The sequence below is a fragment of the Caloenas nicobarica genome, chromosome 2 (genome assembly GCF_036013445.1).
Source record: "Caloenas nicobarica isolate bCalNic1 chromosome 2, bCalNic1.hap1, whole genome shotgun sequence".
Lineage (NCBI taxonomy): Eukaryota > Metazoa > Chordata > Aves > Columbiformes > Columbidae > Caloenas > Caloenas nicobarica.
Window position 1 is genome coordinate 52,091,967 of NC_088246.1, and position 18,940 is coordinate 52,110,906.

The following is an 18,940-nucleotide window of genomic DNA, read 5'->3' on the forward strand; positions in this document are numbered from 1 at the left end:
CTGTGGTGCGTTTATTCCCACTGGGTTAATCTTTCTGAAGAATGAAGCATGGGGAAAGGTAAAAGTAAGGAGAGAGTTCACATTTGTGATGGTTGCAGCAGTGTCTGGAATGGGCAAGTGTTCCTGCAGAAGCAGTGGAATTTGGGATACTAAAATGCTCTCCTCAGGGACTTCTGGTGAACACACTCTGATGACCTGCAAGGGTGACCATCACTCTTGTGTTTGCTTCCTGCCCCCCTAAATAGCTGACAGCCTGATTGCAGCCTACCATTTATTCCCATTAGTAGATGTTCCCCTATGCCAATCTTAATGCACAGCTGGAAGCTACTGGTAGAAAGTACTCACTGAAATGTTTAGCCCACCTGGAATAATTTCAATTTGTGTTGCATCAGAAATAGAGGAACTAAAGGCTTAGAAATTAAACTTAAACTTGGAGTACCCTAACTACTTTTTCCTCTGTTTTTTGTTCAAAAGGGGAGTAGACTAACAGCTTTGATGGACTCTTTATTATTACATTCAAAAAGTAATCATCCCTCCTACTCTCTTCTCCAAAGACCTTTATTAAGGTTACTTAATCATATTGTCAAATGCTGAGCATGCCAGAGCAAAGGTTCTACTCGGTAAGTTTTTGATTGCAATCTAGGGATGTGCTTATCACTATTTTTATTCAAGGCACGCTCCTTCATTCACTGAACAGAGTGGACAGTGTTCAATGAAAGGACAACTCTACTCAGTACTTCTTTTTTACTTTCATTGGTTCTTAAGCATCATCTCTTGAGTACCATGTTAACCTAATTCCAAATACAAAGTGATTAACAGCCTCGTGGGCTTTCCTATGGACTCACTGTCTTTGTCTCTTTATGCCTTGCAATATGAGCACGTTTGCCAAAACTTGGATGTGATGCTCCCATTTGTGAGACTAATGGGTAAAACTGTCAGAGATGTCACTAATATGGTGCTATTTGGCCCAAATTCTGGAATTTAAATTCTAAAAATTGAAAACTTCTAAAACCAGAGGTTTAGAATGGAAAGTACTGGACATATTTAGCTGACTCATAGTGCCCATAAATATAACTGTCAATGTAGCAATGAAATTCAAATTGGAATAAAACCACACCTACCTTTGCACATATGTCCTCTGTGTCTTGTGTATTAATGTACCTATTAATTATCTCACAGTCTGTAAAGGCTGGTACTTGTTTTGCAAATGAAAAAGCCAAAACTGACAAAAGAAATTGTGTTTCACTGGAAACAAATGAAAAAATTTCACATCAGGTTACCTGAGTAGCTCTTAAATAAACTTACAAATGAGGTTCTGTCACAGACATTTTCTTCAGATACAAGCTAATGCATTCAGACACCTGGCACTGGAAGGACTCATTGTTTTGAGAAGCAGGTCATGTTTAATAACACCTTGCTAGAAATACTCTATGACTGGGTCAGCTCCCATTTGAATATCTAAACTAGTGGCTAGGTTTTCCAGAACAGCCATGGAAAATTGAATCTTACAGCGTTCTGATAGTCTGACCCTAAATACTACCAAAAGGACACACTGCATCACTTTTGTAAAGTTAAGGTTTTTTTAGAGGAAGCCTAAACGGGAACAGAACACCTCAATATAGGTGAATGGAAAGATTTGGAGGCAGAGACAGAAAGGTCAGAATTTGAATCCAATTCTTTATATCTGTCTCTCCTATAAAAGTAATTTAGTAACTACTCTGCATTTCAGGAAAGTGACATTTATCCTAAGGAATGCAAATGAGAATTATGTTTTTCATACACATGCAAAGGGAATCTTTATCACTCTCTTGGGCAGCACAGCTATGGCCGCAACGCTGTTGTTTCAAGGCTGAACATAAGATTAACAGCTAGAGAGGGAGAACAAACCCTGCAGCCTGGAGAAATTTGAAAGAAAACTGCAAATGATAGTAACAACATGACGTTATGCTGACTGCATAAAGATAACTATATTAGGCACTTATGCTAAAATGAAAAGAAAAAAAAAAGAAGAGGATAAAGATTCAGATCTATAAAGGAGAGAAAGAAGAGAAAGAGGCAGAGAGACTGTCACCTCCAGCTAATCCAGCTGTGACCCAACCACTATTTTTTACTGTTCCAGCTGAGAGGAATGTGTCAGTCACAATTTGTTTTGATTTAAAGCTTTCATAAATAAATACATTTAAAATTACATATTTTCCATAGAACTTCAACTTCTGCTGTGAGAGGTTGATAAAAATAATGAGTGCCTTGCCCCTTTCTCCCCAAGTGCATTTGCAATTGTCACCGGAAAGCTGTAGCTGTGCCAGAATTTATGGGAAATGGAGAATTTTAAGCAAGCTGGGCCAGTATTGTAGCAGTGAAGGGTTTAGGACATCACCTTAGATGGAGAAAGAAAAGTCCCTGAAATGGCACCGGTGCCCCTCTCTAAGCCTTCGCACAACCTCCTCCCCCACCCCCTTCTTCATTTTGTAATTAATTGTTTTTGCGTAAAAGCTCTGATGTCGAAAGGGAGACTATTTTTAAAAATTCCTCTATGGCTACATCCTGCTGCCGCAGCTGGCTGCTGCTGGACCGGCCTCCTTCCCCTGCTTTGCCTCAGTCGCAAGCTGTGTGTTCGTCAGAGAATGGCATTTTCCACACAGGACATCCACACCTTTAAATTTAAAAATCTTGAGCCTAATTCCCCTAAATCATCATTAAGTTGGTAAGGATGAGCTGCTCATCCTTTTGCTTGCCCTTCCTTGGCCTTCAGCCTCCTTGGGTGCCTCCCGCCACCTTGGGAACTGCCCCCTTTCTCTGTCCTAATACCTGGCACCCTCCTGCTTCTCTTTCCTAACTGATTCTGCGGCCCCGTTGCCATCTCAGCTGACATTGTGGAGAGGACACAGGCCCAGATCCTCAGCTGGTCATCAGAAGAGCTACAGATCAGAGCCTGAACCCGAATTTCCCCAGTCACCCTAGGTGGCCGACCGCTGGAAGTCTTGCTGCCTGATGCCTGCCTGGTAATTCAAGTTGATGGATGCACAGTTTCCAGGTGTGTTGACTGATACACAAATATTCACCTCACATAAAACTACCAGTACTATTAGCAATCCTCCCATTTCACTTTCCACTGCTAAATACGGGACTGAATGGATTGTTCAAAAAATAACAAAAAGAGGACATAGCAATTTTGTGGTCTGCTGTGTATTGTTCCTAACTGGCCCACAGATAAATGCATTATGGCAGCTCTTGGCATTGTCATTTTGATGATTCAAAAGGATCAATTTTCCTTTTTTGAGGAAATGAAATTGCACTTTGCGGATATCCTTCCCTTTTGACCTGACTAGATAGTCTACACTCATTTGAACACTGTGGCAAAGGCACTCCGTGCATAAGTAACAGACATGTAGGTTGAAAAAGTTCAAAATGCACAGAGAAAACTTGGCAAAAATCTTATTTTGGGAATTTTTCATGAAAAATGGCAGTGTGGGATTGACTTCAAAGTTTTGTTTGGGTTTTTTTTACAGTTAAATCTGCCAGCTCAAAATGTGCAGACCTGTGGGTAGGTTAAATCCAGTAGCTCTTTGGGATGGGGGTACACTGTACAGGGACGCCCAATAATATGTGGGAGCTAGTGGAGGAACCCCTCCGTTTGGGACTGAGCTGCCACATCTGGACCTGACACCTTGACTGGAGTGTCCCGTTCCCCTGAGCCCACTCCATGTCAGTCTAAACCAAATGGAGTGTGGGGAAGAAGCTGGGACTTGTATATTTATGTTCTGTAGAATAGGACTTGGTGTCAAATCATGGTACCTGTCCTGCCAAATTAGTGCATTTTAGATTATATGTTACTGAGAGGTGTGGGTCTGTTCGAATGCCTATCTCACCCAATTTCCCCATAACAATATCCCCTGTTTAAATAGCAAGAAAAGTTGCCGTGTATGTAGGCAGCCTACAAAACAGTGCATAAAATTAGAACTGACTTCCTAGTGACATAGTTTTCTTTAGAAACAACATGCTGAGAAAAAACTGAGGCAGTAATAGGCAGGGTTGTCTTCAAGGCTGTTACACAGAAGAAAAATATCCCTTCTAAAATAAAGTCCTTTCTAACTTCATGGTTTTAAATCATGCATATCAGTAAGAGGAAATGCCTTTACTCCTTTTGCATATCAACTCTGTGACTACTTGACAAAACTTCCAATGCTGCCAGACCTTTTATTCGGTGTTTCAGGAACAATGAGACTTACTTAAAATGCAAATAAGCCTTTCCTGTCTTTTGGTGTGAAAGTGATTCTCATTCTTGATGTCTGGTGATCAGAAAAGGATGAAACACACTGCCTTGTGCTGAAAAATTTGGCCACAAGAGGTTTTTTTGCAATGCACTTTTCACATATTCAGCAGCTTTGCTATAAATGTCTGTCCCTGAAAGGAAATAGCCACCTCCGTACTTCTTAAAATATCATCTCAAGTTTTTGATCATCTAAATGTTAATTAAGACACTGTAACACCATGATAAATAAACTAACAGCTAACTCTTATCTAAAGAGAAAGTCTCAGTCATCTAAAAACCAAGCACAATAAATCATATCTAATGTTCTTTGCTCTAAATAAACTGACACTGATATCTCAATACCTACTTTTCTAGACTGCTGAGGCTGTGCTTGTAGACTTTTGAAATGGCTTGCTATGTTGAGAAGGAAAATAGCTCAAAGAAGATAGGCATAGACTTGCCTATGGGAGTTGATGCTGAGCTGCTCCAGAGACGATGATGGTACCAGAGCTGAACAGGGGCAAGGGAACACAGAAAAATTAAACCTGGTGGTGTCCCAAAGGAGGACAAGCAGGGATCAATGGCTGATGTTGGTCTCAGTAATATTAGTAAACATAGTGTATTCAGTAACTCTTCTTGAGATGAAGATGATTAAAGTCAGATTTCAAACAAGATCACGTTGGCACGCTCGGGTTATTTGTACCTGTGTTCTTAGATGTGTTGAAATGAAAAGCCATCCAGTCAAAGCCTTTTCTTCTGTGTTTTGAGATGCTTTGAAAAAACAGTTGAATTTTGTAGGCCCACTTCTATGGGCCAAAATCTTGATCTTCCAGGGGCCTTGTACCATTATAGAGGAATTGGAAAACAGAAAAACAATATCTCAACAAAAACTGTGCTGCAAGATGAAGAGCAGGGCTCTGGGCTTGCTGAAAATGTGACAAAAGTGTTACAGAACAAAAGAACAGTCTGCCTTCAGCAAAGGAAATTAATATCCTCTCTGCTCTGCTAATGGATTTTTAACTTTGCCTGTTGCTTACAGACCTCTGTCATCAGTGGACTTGGAATGAGAGGCTGCTATATGCCAGAAGATTAGGATAGCCAATTAGGACTATAAAAGGTTTAGTTAAAAAAAAATCTGATATGTAAATAACCAGTTGCTCTCTGGCTCTCTGCAGTTTCAAACTTACTGAGGTTTTTGGCTCTTTCCTCTTGTAGCAAAAATGCTCCCTCATCAGTACAACCTCTCGGCGTTGTTCTTGGTAGCACAGACTGGCAGCACCCGCAGCAAAGGGCCTTGCACATGAAATGCTGACCTGTGAATTACCATGGCCGCAATTCCTCTCCCTCGCTCTTTTGCCCAATTACTAGCTAGTGATGGAGCTGGAAAGTGGAGTGACAGAAGGTAACTACGTGTGTCTCCACCTGAAATCTAGTGCATTGTCAGGATCTGGCCACACACAGGCTTCTGCTCCAAAGCCATTTCATGCCTTGGATCACAGGTAGCTGAGGAGGACTTAAACAGAAGCTATAGGTGTAAGTGACAGTGTGATTTGCTCAGATAAGAGAGGATTCAGGGCACCACAGTGAGCAGTTATAGCAGTTTGCTGGGATCCGTTTTCAGTGAAGTTATTTATGCAGTTAGTTACAAAGTGTTTGTATTGCTTCTTTACAGAATTTTACAATCACAATTTTCTAACAGTGTTTCAGTATCTTTTCCACAGCAGTTCTGAAAACAAAAAATTAAAAGTTAAATGAAACCTTTCAACCCAAGTTTTTTAAAATTTCCTCTTTCCAGAAAAACTTACTGATTTAAGTGAAATCACATAAGTTGAGCAGAAAAATGCTTCTGTTTACTACTGTCATCTACTCAAAGAGGCAATTTCAGCCTTCACTGTTACAACCTGAGAGACTTTATTACTTGACACATGACAGCACTGGCCTAAAGCACACCTACAGGTACACTTCCACATGGCATCAAGTATTGCTTAAACGAATAAGAGTAACTCCTGTCAAATGATTGAACAGATGTTTCTGCAGCCTAGCAATGCAGAGAGTATTACCTGCCTGGGCGGGTCAACCTGGGGAATGAAAAAATGTGGACATGAAGCTGAAATTTTACCTTATTTCTGAATATTTAAATAATTTTAAAACATAGAAAAAAATCAGCATTCTAAGATTTTGTCTATCAACAGAAATCATTCAATGTACCACTTATAAACTGTCCATGGTTAGAAAGTATTTGCATTATCTGAATCCACCCTGGATTCAAGTAGAAACAAACTAAGCCAACTCGAGCCATAGTTTTTGTCATCTACACATGTGGTTTGCACCAGCATGACTATGGGGTTTGTTGTCCAAAAGCCTTAATGAAAATATTGACCATAATTGTGTAACCACTATTAGAGATAAGGAAACCCACAGAGGCAGCAACAGGCTTGGTAGCTACAGCTGTCTGGCCTGTACAATGATACAGCCTACAACAAAAGTCCAGCCAAATCCATCAGATAACCTTGCTTTTAGCAAGATGATTTCCAGTGCAACAGGAGCTGTGGATGGGAAGTCACTGAAGGCATGATGGGGGTGGAAGAGGGAGAAGAATGACATTTGAGACCTATCATACTCAGTGGCTGTTTATCCCATTGTGCTGGTTTTGGCTGGGATAGAGTTAATTTTCTTCACAGTAGGGGGCTACATTTTGGATTTTTGCTGGAAACAATGTTGATAATACAGGAATGTTTTCAATATTGCTGAGCAGTGCTGACACAGCGTCAAGGCCTTTTCTGCTCCTCACACCACCCTGCCAGCAAGCAGGCTGGGGGTACACAAGAAGTTGAGAGGGGACAGAGCTGGGACAGCTGACCCCAGCTGACCAAAGGTATAGTCCATACCATATGACATCATGCTCAGCAATAAAACTAGGGGGGAGGTTCATGGGGGAGCTGCTGCTTGGGGACTGGCCAGGCACTGGCCATTTGGTGGGGAGTGACTGTTTTTATTTGCATCACTTGTCCTTCTTGTGTTTTATTTCTCTTTGTTATTTTCCTTTTCTTTACAATTTCTTGTTATTTTATTACAATTATTAAATTGTTTTTATTTCAATCCATAAGTTCTCCCACTTTTACGCTTCTGATTCTCTCCCTCATCCCACTAAGGGACAACGAGCGAGTGGCTGTGTGGTGCTTAGTTTCTGCCTTGGGTTAAAACATGACACCCTTCCAGAGGTTATTAATGGAAAACAAACTTCCATGCTCAGCTGTGTTGAGAGACTAGATCTAACAAAACAGACCAAGCACCTTGGTGTAACCTCTTCTTATTTGTTAGCTGTAACAAACACGGCAAGACAGACAACATCTCACCCTGCAGCTGTAAACAGGTGTGCAGATGAACCCCTGATAACGCCAGTAAGTTGTGCCTTGGCTTACAGAGGAAGGCAAAGTGGTGGAAAAAAACCAAGGCTGCACACAGCAGCCTCTCATTTCAAGCCTCTTGATGATGGAGCTCTTTAAGCAACAAGCGATTTTAAAAATTCATCCGCATGCTTCACAGAAAAAGAACTGGAGCGGCACAGAATCTACCTGGAGAGTTTCAAGTGCCACAGATCTTGAGATATGAAAGGTTGCTACACATTCGGGAGGTGCAGCTAGAAAAACGGGCAATATTAGCACTGCAAATACAACTTCCCTCATCAATACATCCAATCCCCATTTGGAGGGATCTTCCTGGGCATTAAATCTATAGCCTTTCTTTTCTGATTACAGAGGAAACCAAACAGGGACATACTGACCATGACACTGTAGTTCACACTGCTTCAGGAATTATACCAGCCACATGCCATTTCTTCTCTTGGCTGGGATAATGGAATTGTGGGTTGTGAGGAGTGGGGGAAGGATGTAGCCTCCTTTATTTTATTATTTCTTTTCCCCCCTCTCTCTTTCTTTCTCGCTTCTAACCCTTCTGTTACGCAGGAAATAATCTAGTAGTCAAACCAAAATATTTCAAGATTTTCAAGATCGCTGCTTGCGTGTCGTAAAGAAAACTACAATGTAATCACAATTTTCAACTGTGAAGTGCGTCTGCAAAATTAGAAGTCAGGGAGGGGATGATCCATGTGTGTGCAGCATTTTTCAGCATGTAAGATAAACTTGTGTCAAAGAGGAAAAAAGTTATAGATTGTGTATACCTGGAAAACTAAAATTTAGGCAGTTTACAGCAGATAATTGCTGGAGATACATTTACTTGCATTCATGTGTGAGTCACGCGGATCATTGCTGTCCTTGACATGCTTCTACGTTAAGGACAGCAACAAGCAACTGTGGGCAGGCATTTTACTCTGCATGACGGCAATGCTCTATTTCTTGCAAAAGTATGTCTGCTAATTGCTTCATTTCATGGCTTCTGCAACTCATAGCAAGGTGAAGCTCCTAATAATTTCCCTTCTAGATTATGCTTTTGTCATCTACGTGGCAATGTAATTATCCACACAACCATGATACTCTGATAGACAAAGACTCTAAGCAGAAAAAATAATGTTTTTACTAGAAGGTCGGCTTCAAAGAAGGTACATTTAATTTGCTTATCTGAAAACACCCAATGTCCCATATGAGCTCAGGGAAAGTACATAACAGGACATAAAAAAAAGAAATATTTTATTCTGTTTCATCCCTAGGTCTTTAACAAACCTTAAGCTTAGCATTATGTTCTTCACTAGGGCTGCTCTCAGGAGCAATGGCCACTAGTGATAAGGGTGTTTGGTGTTTTTCAATGTAGTTCTTGGTCAAAAATCATCCTGGCTAACATCACATTAAAATACTGATTGCAGATGTACTGGAAATTGTTATTGTTTTCCATCTAATTAGGTAGCTAATATTGGTCAACATCTTTAAAGTCTCTTTTCCCTGAGGATTAACTGCAGTTTCATATTAATAGCAATTTCCTCAAAATTACAATGAGCTTGAAAATTATCTGGTAACAAATGTGAAACATGCTTGATGTTGTTCAAGGACAAATTAGAATTTGAAATATACTTCCACTCCCTTTTCTCAGCTAAGCAGTTGCTGATTATCCAATTTACTGATAACATTCTTGCCTTCTTTCATCGGAGGAAGCCTTCCCAGAGGATAAATATACTAAATATTTGCTTTTCAATATTTGCTTTAAAGTATGTTTAACTCTTTATTACCAAAGAAAAATATTAATTTAATACAGGGATGAGTGTGGCCCCCTGTAGTTACTTTACAGCTGTGGGGCTGTATGAATTGGATACTTTTTGTCATGCTTCTTGAAAACAGGAGATGTACTAGTGTAGCATTCCTGTACTACATATAACATACGTATTTCTACCTCATTTCATCTGTTCATCCTTACTTTATGTATTTTAACAGACAAACTACTCACTTTCTGGAAATTTTGCAGAGTCCAGATAACATTATCTATAGCTGACTAGTCTATAACTGTCAGCTGCATACTGTACAGTTTGATTAATGTAGTACTTCATATTTCCAGAAGGCTTTTGTTTAGCTCTTCTTACAGGGCTCACCTCAAAAGCAGGAAGGTCTACACTTATGGAGAGTCATTAAGAAAGAAATAATGGGAGAACCCAGGTTCAATTTCAAGCTAATAGAGGTGTTAAAATGATTATTTTGCACCTTTTTTTTTTTTTTTTCAGATGTGTGTTAAAAAACACACTTTTGTTTCCCCTAAGCCCTAGCACAGCAGGCCAGAGAGGACTGATGTAATTCTTGCCCTGATTCTCAAAAGTACTAGAAGATTTAGGTGCCCAGAGCCATTCGGCATCAATTCGAGCAAGAACCTAAGTCTCTTAAATCCAGGAGTGGATTTACTGGAGGGAAGGAGGAGGGAGAGACAGGGACATCAGACCATTTAATAACATATGGGATGGCACCTGGTACCAGTCACTGAGAAGGTTACACAACTGCCCCTTTCCCTCACAATCAAAACCAAAGGTGGCTGCGTTCAGCTGCTTTTGGAAGCCTCTTTCCATAGGGGAATTTTTTGCCTTCTTGTATCAATAATAAACACTCCCCCTCCCCCCAATTATGTTGTAATAGTCTGTCATATGGAAAATAGATCTGGAAAGGCTCAGCTGTGACTGTGCAAGCCCATTAGAGAGGTTGACATGAAGCCTCCTCCATAAGCTGCTCGAGGGGCATCTCCTGCCCGGTGGCAGCTCTTTACCCTCTCCACATGGGATAACACCCATGCTGATGAAGTGGTCGGACTAGTCCCCTTCAGGACTTTTCTGTCTTTCGCAATCACCCCCCAGTAATGCCTGCACAAAAGACCAAAGATTACGCAAGCAGGCAATCCAGAGGACTAAAAAGGCCCACCTTGTGCAAGCACTGGTGGCACCCATCCACCATCCTGATGACCACTCCACCCACCACCAGAGGACACCGCACATCACTGGATCCGAGACTACGAACCCCATCATACACAAAGCAGAGCCATAAGGATGGTGAAATCTTTCTCTCTCTCCTTTCTTCCCTATAACTCTATCTTTTAGTTTTCCTTTTTATAACTAATATAGTAACATACGATTTACAGCCTCACATGTGCCACAAACTTCTTATGTTTGCCAATTGAACTTAACTCATGTAAATTCTTCTGCCACCAAATCATTTGCCAATTAGGCCAAGCTGCAAAATTAAAGACTTTTTGTTTACGGACCTTAAGTATATTGTATACTCTTTTCCAACCAAAGAGACCTACGAACCTGAGTCACCTCTCCCCCCACTCATACCTCTGGGTGGGATGTGACAGTTGTTTAAAGCTCCAGAATGACTGGCTAAACCAGAACAGACGGTGGTAGGAGTGAGTGAATACTGAAGGGATAGCACAATTTCACTGCTTAAGCACTGTTGATTAGTAGACTGGAATTAAAATGTGCGAGTGGTTTATTATTATCTTTTTGCTTGTTTGTTTTCTACAGGTTTCTCTGACTGAATCCTAGTTAGTTCCCTGAGAAGGCAGGTACTGCGTAATTTACCTCCAGAGCTGCAAAGGTCTGGAGAATCTGCATCCAAACCACAGACTCAATTACCCTGAGACCAACCATAAATGCAAATATCTCAGGTGCCTAAGCCAGAGATGGCACGAGACAGAAGGACCTGATTTTGACAGTTACTGAACACTGCAGAACACATTATTTTTTATCTTTCTAAAAGTTTGTGGCCCTCTAGCATGTCTTTCCAGGCAAAGATACTCCAAGATGTATGTCAATAAAAGAGGTGGTCGGTCAAAATTCTGTGTCAGAGTAGAGGTTAAACATGGAATGGAACTGCTAAGTACAGCTTTGTAACACAAAGAAACATACAATAATGTTGTTATAAATGAGCAGCTATTTCCCTAAAACACAGCTTTAAAGGATTGACATTAAAGTCAGCTATTTTTGAAAGCAAAGTGGCTTACTTTTTTTGCTACAATACTTAGATGGGAATACAATAATTACATGTAATATGTTTAGAATGTGTGGAAAATAACATTTTTTCCCATGTGAGTCAGTACAGGAAGTGAACTACAAATGAGTAAAATGTTGAGAAGTCTACAGATGGAGTTTTTTTAAAATACACAATGTTTTTCAAGAGTAGAGTACTGACATCATGTTTTCTTAAAGAGTCAAGTATCACAGAGAAGACTGATGAAATACCAGAGTCTGAAGAAGAGCAAGAACTTCCTTCTGATCAGCATAGTTTAAGATTCTAATCTGATGCAACATTAATTTAATAGTTTCTACCTTTGCAGCTTCTGGTTTTGCCTCTCCTTTTTGGACATCGCCAAAGCTTATCACATTCATGCTAAACACAGAAAATGGTAAATAACACAAAGCAAACTCAGAGGTGTTCTGACCTGATTTTTTTTCAGTGATGTAAAATAAACAGACTGGTGTCTTCTAAATAATGATCTAGTGATACATTCCATAAATACTTTGATATTCAAAATTTTCCCTTGCCAGGGTTAGATATTAAAATAGTAATAAATATTACTAGTAAGAACAGCAAGGGTTTCTAAGAGTCATACTGTGAAAGGATGTTCGCAGGTAAATATATTTAGGAAAATGTATAACCCACCATGGAGCTGAATCCTCAGTCCTGAACTAACCACTGCTTGGAGCTCACAGTGGCAGAAAACTGAGTGGCAGAAAGGGGTATAGTGTCTGCTACAGCATACTATTGATTTGCTCTGAAATGATGTGAATTATTACTGTTGACTGCAGTATTAGAACTGATGATTGCATTGGAGTATTTGATGCTGCAAGAAGGCCCCATTAACATCAAATGGATCCTCCATGCACTCCTCAGAGCTCCCTTGAATCCGAAATTTTCTCCCTTCTTTCATTTGGCAGAAAACTACTGCTTCTGTATCGAATTTTCCTTCTGCTTACTGAGGTGGAACTTAGCCCCAGTCTAGTACTGTTAGTAGGAATACTTTGACTCCTTTAATGTGAGGTATGAAGCACACTCTTAATACATTTTTTTTTTTTTAAATCGAATCAATAAACAGAGTTTCTTTTGACTATATTGCATTGCACTCTGGGATGCATGAAAAACATTTGAAGGAGTAAATTTGCATTATACTGATCCTAGTAAACATCTTTCTCTGAACGGTGAAACCAATTACATGTATTTGGCCTTTATCTTATGACTGTACTTCTGTCAAATGAACAAACAGGCACACGTGTTGCATCCCAAAGGCAACATTTGGCTCATAGTGCCTAACAATCAAGGAGAGATGATGCACATATTTTTTGTAGGAAGATAATGTTTCACGTTCCTTTGCTTTAATTTTGCTGTGAAAAGAGCAGCACGGGGAGCCTGCTGCCTCTGCTTTGAGTGTCCTGTTTGCTCTGAAGCTACAGACAAATTCCACCATGCTAGTGAGACTGAAGTCCCTACTGCGTGCCCATGCTCTGCACAGTTCATTGTGCTGCACTGTACCAAACTGAGCTGCTTAGTTCATAGATCAAGAGAGCCATTTAAGGTGAACCTGGAGTCATTCTTGGTGGCAAAACTGAAACCATCTAAAGTCAAGACAGGATTTTCCTGGACTCTTTCCCCTAGTCTTCAAAACATGTATCTGTGTTTGCCTTTATTCTCATCAATAAGGAATTTAAAGCCATAGACACATTATTCTCAAATGTCACTGCCAGTGAAAAATGCAAATAGAGAGAACAAATAGGCTCCATATTGCAAGTGTAAATTCAGAGTCCCTGCACAGAAGTGATTTTTTTTTTTCAGTCTGCCTTTGGGAGCAGGCTGGACATGATTTCCTGAAAAGCTGCCTGTTTTGTTTCACCATCCCCATTACCAACAGTTGCACAACTTATATGGATTAATTGAGCTGCAAACAGTAACATCCAGATTTCCCATGCTGCTTAAAATACAATACAGCAGAACCAGGCATGACTGCAGGAAGAATCAAAGAGAAAAGTATTACAGGAGTAAAGTAGATGTCTGTGAAAATGAGGGCATCCAGACTCTAAGGCATTATAAGGTAAAACTCTTAACATCTTTTCTGCCATACCTCCAAGTCAAGATGTGCTGGAGGAGGTCAGAGCAATTCACCTGAGCCAGCCTCCCACCAGACAAAAGATGTCACATTAGCTTCTTCAGCAATTATGAAAGGCTTCTTTCCCTAATGAAGTGGCTAAGATACAGAACAGAAAAGAGAAGCCATCAGAGAATAGAAAAGAACAAGAAAAAGTTCAGAAGGCAGGTGGGGTTAAAACTGATGTTTTGAAGCTTACAGCTATGCTTCAGGACTTTCCTATCCCAGGCGGGACACAGATTGCCCAGCAAAGGAGAAGGGCATGGGTGTTTATGCACTGGAGTCACTCCCTGCAAAGTTTGCTGCCAGTAATAATCTGTCTTGAGCAGCAGTGTTTTGAAACGGTATTGCTGAGACATAAAGATTTGTGATGATACTAATCTCCATACAACTTCGTGAGGAGCTGCCAGAAATGCAAAGGACTTATATTTGCAGTACATGGTTGTGAAACTAAGTTTTAATAGAACATCCATCCACATTACAGAAGGAGACCAGTTCTGGGCCCGCTTCCATAGGTAAAGTTATTTCAACTAACTGCCTGTCTTCCAGAGATCCTTTCAATCTCTGGACTATGAACTGCCCTGATATGGCTGCTTTATTCCTTCTCCTTTTGACTTGTTCTACCACTTAAAGTAGAAAAAACCTTTAGAGACTGGAAAATAACACCAAAAGTCTGGGTCAAAACTCCTCTGTTTCCCTGGATTCAGTAGATCTGTGGTGCAGAGAGGATGAAATCAAATCTCACATGTTTAATTAATGAATTTATGGAAGCAGGATTGTCTTGCATCACACTTAATGTTCTGCAGGCAGCTGCCTTTTCCTAAGAACACAAGTTCCCTGGGGAAGTGGGGGACACCAAACACCCTCATGTGGAAAAGGAGATACAATTCTCTGATAAATGTTGAGCAATTATACCAGCGTCTTTCAGAAACTGACCATACTGTTATCTGAAAGGTAGTCACTTCCATGTCAAGGGACATGAGTTTCTTACAGTAAGCTAGACAAATTACGAACAATAGATTGTGCTCAAAGACCTGCACTACTTCTATGTGAAGCTAAACCAGTGTTTTACTCCTTGTCCTATCCAAAAACCTGGAACTGGCGTCACTTTCCCACTGGTATACTGCCACTGTGCTGGGACAACTAGATGACAAGTAGCAAGAAGACCAAATGATGTGCATAACAAGCTTGCTGCAATGACATGAGTTTCTAGGACCAGACTTCTCAATAGCAACTCCTGCAGCTTCTCGCAGTGACCATGCGTGTTCTACACCTCTAGCCACCCGCCACCACTTCTTTCCTGACCTCTTCTTGCACAGCCCCCTAGATAATCTGCAGCATAAAGGCCATTTTTTTAGGTGGTCTGCACAGCACTGAAAATTACCTTACAAGCAGGGCTCACTATGGAGTTGTTCTCTGCACACTGAAGAGAATAATAAAGAAATAGCTCTGTAGTCTGGGTATGTCTGTCAATCAGTCCCTAGCAGTAACTTACATACCCATGGAGGGTTTCAGAGACAAGACAGGGTGACCTTTCAGAAGTGTAATATTTGTGTGAGACTTTGTGAGTAACATGGATCAGGTAGAAGAACCCCAACAAAATCTGCAGTGTGAATTCAGCTGTTACAGAATCACACAATGTTAGGGATTGGAAGGGACCTCAAAAATCCCCCTGCCGGAGCACCTAGATGATGTTACACAGGAAGGTGTCCCAGCGGGTTTTGAATGCCTCCAGAGAAGGAGACTCCACAACCCCCCTGGGCAGCCTGTTCCAGTGCTCGGTCACCCTCACTGTGAAGAAGTTTCTTCTCATATTGAAGTGGAACCTCCTGTGTTCCAGTTTGTACCCATTGCCCCGTTGGTTGTCACCAAGAAGCTGTTATTAATATTTGTTCTGTTGACCTGGTCTCCCAAAACCTGTGTCCTAGAGAACCAAGAGGCACACACAAGCAGCTCGGAGCCTACTACCCAGGAGATGCCACTCTCGCCCAGTTGTTACTTAGGAGAGATGTGAGGCAGCTGGGGGAGGTAGGCAATGGTTGACACAGTGAATGGGAACTCAGGGCACTGCAGGGTGTGGGGGCAGACACAAGGAGCAAGAGAATTACTGAATTACTGCTGCGGAAAAGAGCAAGGCTAGTGGACACAAATTTGCAAGACAGATTTATGCTGTTGCTGGTGTAACATACAACAGAGTTTGTGCTTGGTGCTCAGTATAACCCGAACAAGAGAGGAGTTTAACTCTAGCTGAAACCCTCACCTGTGATTTGTGATAACAGTGTGTCTCCACAAGGCAAGAGATCTGTCAACAAGTATAGAACTTGTACTTGCCTATGGCAGATGTGACATAACTCCAGATCTTGTTTGCATGAATGCTCTTGAGTAGACATCTGGGCTCACACAAATCATGGAAAGGTCATCCTGCAAGTTCTAGCACAGACACCCACACAAATGTAAAAAATCGTTTCTTACCAACAATCATGTGGTTGCAGACATCACAGAAGGTGGGTTTTTTGAAGATATGCTCCTGGAAAATGTGAGCCTTGCTGTTTTCTGGCAGCTGCTGGGCTCTGGTGGGGGAGGATGCCTGGCTCTCAGAGCTGGGGAGCTGCCCGGTGCTCGTGCTCACCTCAGGCATCAAGTCTACTTGCAGCTTCACATCACTATTAGTCCTCTGGAAGAAATTGTCTGCACTTTTACTCCGCAAGCTTTTGGTCTTGAAGGAGAGCGATCGTTTCAGTTTCTGCAGCTGCAACAAATAAGCCAGTTACCATTACTACCTTTTCCTCTTCAACAGCAAGGCAAGGCTCCTGCTTTTTAGGGTGTGCTGTTGACAAGTGAACCTAGAAGCCACTAGGAGACCTTGAACCACCTGAACAATAAAATTGACTTTGGAATTTAACTAGCAATACCAGAGCAAAGAAAATAGATCCAAATCAGAAAATACGCTATTCTATATATTCTTTCTGACAGACAATAAACTTGATAGCCATAACAAATGCTTCTATCGGTCTTTTCTTTCAGATATGACAGCAAAGAGGTACTTCAGATTATTGAATGCATTGGAGAATATATCCTTTGTGTTCAAGCATGAAAAAACTTAGAATATTATTCATCCTTGCATGGTCCTTAAGCAGCCTGTAAAGGCATTTCAGGAATAGCTGTTAAACAACATTACAAGGGAAACGAATTCAGTCAATATTTCTAGTACTTAAAGTTCTTGAATTTGGCAGAAACAGATTATATGCAGTTTTGACTGAGAAATTCTTGTTTTCTCTTATTTTTTTAAAGGAAAGAAGGCTAAGGAGCAGTAACAGTATAATTAACTAGCCAATTGATAGTTAATGCATTAATTAACATTAGTTAACACATGCATTCACATATATTCTTGTACGTTGTTTGTGCGTTGTGTTATTGTGCGTTGATTGTCAGTTTATTAAGCGCCACAAGAAGTCATTATTTGTTAACTCAAACTCTACCTGTAAACTGTCTTGTACCTTATCAGATGACCTCTCATCCTTCCCACCCTAATTTTATATAAGGCTAATTTTATATATCAGCTACACAGATTTGCAGGTTTGTCAACTCCGACAACCCACAAATAGAGAGAGTCTGGTTAAAAGGAAAGTCAGCTCTGCATCCACTTCATGTTTACTATCTTTGAAGTGCAATACCTCTGTCTCACCTTTCACTCAGCATTATTCCAACCAATGTAAAATCATTTCAATCACTGCTGCAATTCTCTGGATGACTGTGATGCAACAACCGAAATTTTCCATGCTGTCTGTGGTAACCAGCAGGAATGGTTTACATTAGAAACTGTTTATGTTAGAAGTAGTGATCATCAGGAATCATAATTCACACTAATACAAAGGGAAGGAGTTCACATACTTTCCCAAAAAAGCACGGCACTGGTCTGTCATACTGACTGAGTGGCCTCGGAGCGCTTAATCTCCCCAGCTTCTATTCCTGATCTATCCATTTTCTTTAGGAAAACACTGTCTTGGAGAGGAGCATCAAGGCATCCTGTGGGGAAGCCTCTCTTCTACCTTCAGACATGGGCAGCTTGTTCTTGGAGAAGGGAGACACTCCAGCTCTCTTCCCCATGTTTCACAACAAACTCCCAGAGTCCAATAGACAGGCAAAGAGCTGCCATTGCCTCCAATTAAACATGTCTGGGTTTGCCATATGGAAACAAATTGCATTCTGCTCCCTGAGCTGTTTCTCCACAGTGACTTTGGGAGCAGGCAGGGATCAGAGCCAGGGTGCCATCCCACATGCACCACTCTCACCCTGGATCCAAATGAAGGAAATACTCACCTGTTTGCAAGAAACAGTCTCTGGGGGAATGTGTAAATAAGAGCAATTAAGTCATTAAATGCCAGCTGCGAGGTAAGAGCATTTCTGGTTTCTGAAGCTCTTTCAGCAGAAGCCTAAGTCATGGACTAGCTGAGCCCAAAACTCACTGTACAACAGCACCACCAAAATGTGAGATCTTTCCTCTTCCACTTGGATGTAAAGTCACTGCCTCCTGAAATCACTGAGGTTACTCAGTACTGAGATTACTTCATCTCCCCACTGACAGTCAGGAACACAGCAATAATTCACCCCCTTGCTCCCGAAATGCTTCTCACTGATGTCAGACCTAATTAGTGTAGCAAAACACAGAGAATTACACCACCACAAGGTGACTGAAATGGCATTCATTATTGATTTGCCATCCACTTCTACAGTGCCACATGAAGTTAATTAAATTTCAAAATGCTGCTTCTGCTACAGAAAGAAGACTAAGCTGAGCAATAAAGTATTTGTTTTATCATGAAACAACTTCCTGCTAGTTTGGACAATGCACGCAGTACATTTTAGGAAACTCTGCATTTGCTATCCTCATCCTGTTCTCCTGTGCACAGTCATTTGCCAGCCAAGGGATGTACCAGCAGCCTTTCCTTCCCCACGCAGAAAAGTCAACAGTTTTCCAAAGAGGAGTAGTCCGATATTCAGGCTATGCATGTCCAGACATATGCATATGCACTAAGGTGAGCATGCAACCACAATGTTCAGAGTAGGATGCATATTAAAGAATGAGTTATTAAAGTTACATTCACAGATCTTGCAGGCATCTCT

At 41.0% G+C, this 18,940-nt stretch overlaps 1 protein-coding gene across 2 annotated transcripts in view; it reads right to left on the bottom strand.

Annotated features, from left to right (window-relative positions):
• Window positions 1-18,940, bottom strand: part of STAC (SH3 and cysteine rich domain) — a 71,953-nt gene that overhangs the window by 31,207 nt on the left and 21,806 nt on the right. For both annotated transcript variants that reach the window (XM_065629348.1, XM_065629347.1), the window contains exon 2: window positions 16,289-16,565. In XM_065629348.1, the coding sequence (XP_065485420.1) occupies window positions 16,289-16,454 (166 nt within the window). In that variant the 5' untranslated portion in view covers window positions 16,455-16,565. The remainder of the gene's footprint in view (window positions 1-16,288; window positions 16,566-18,940) is intronic.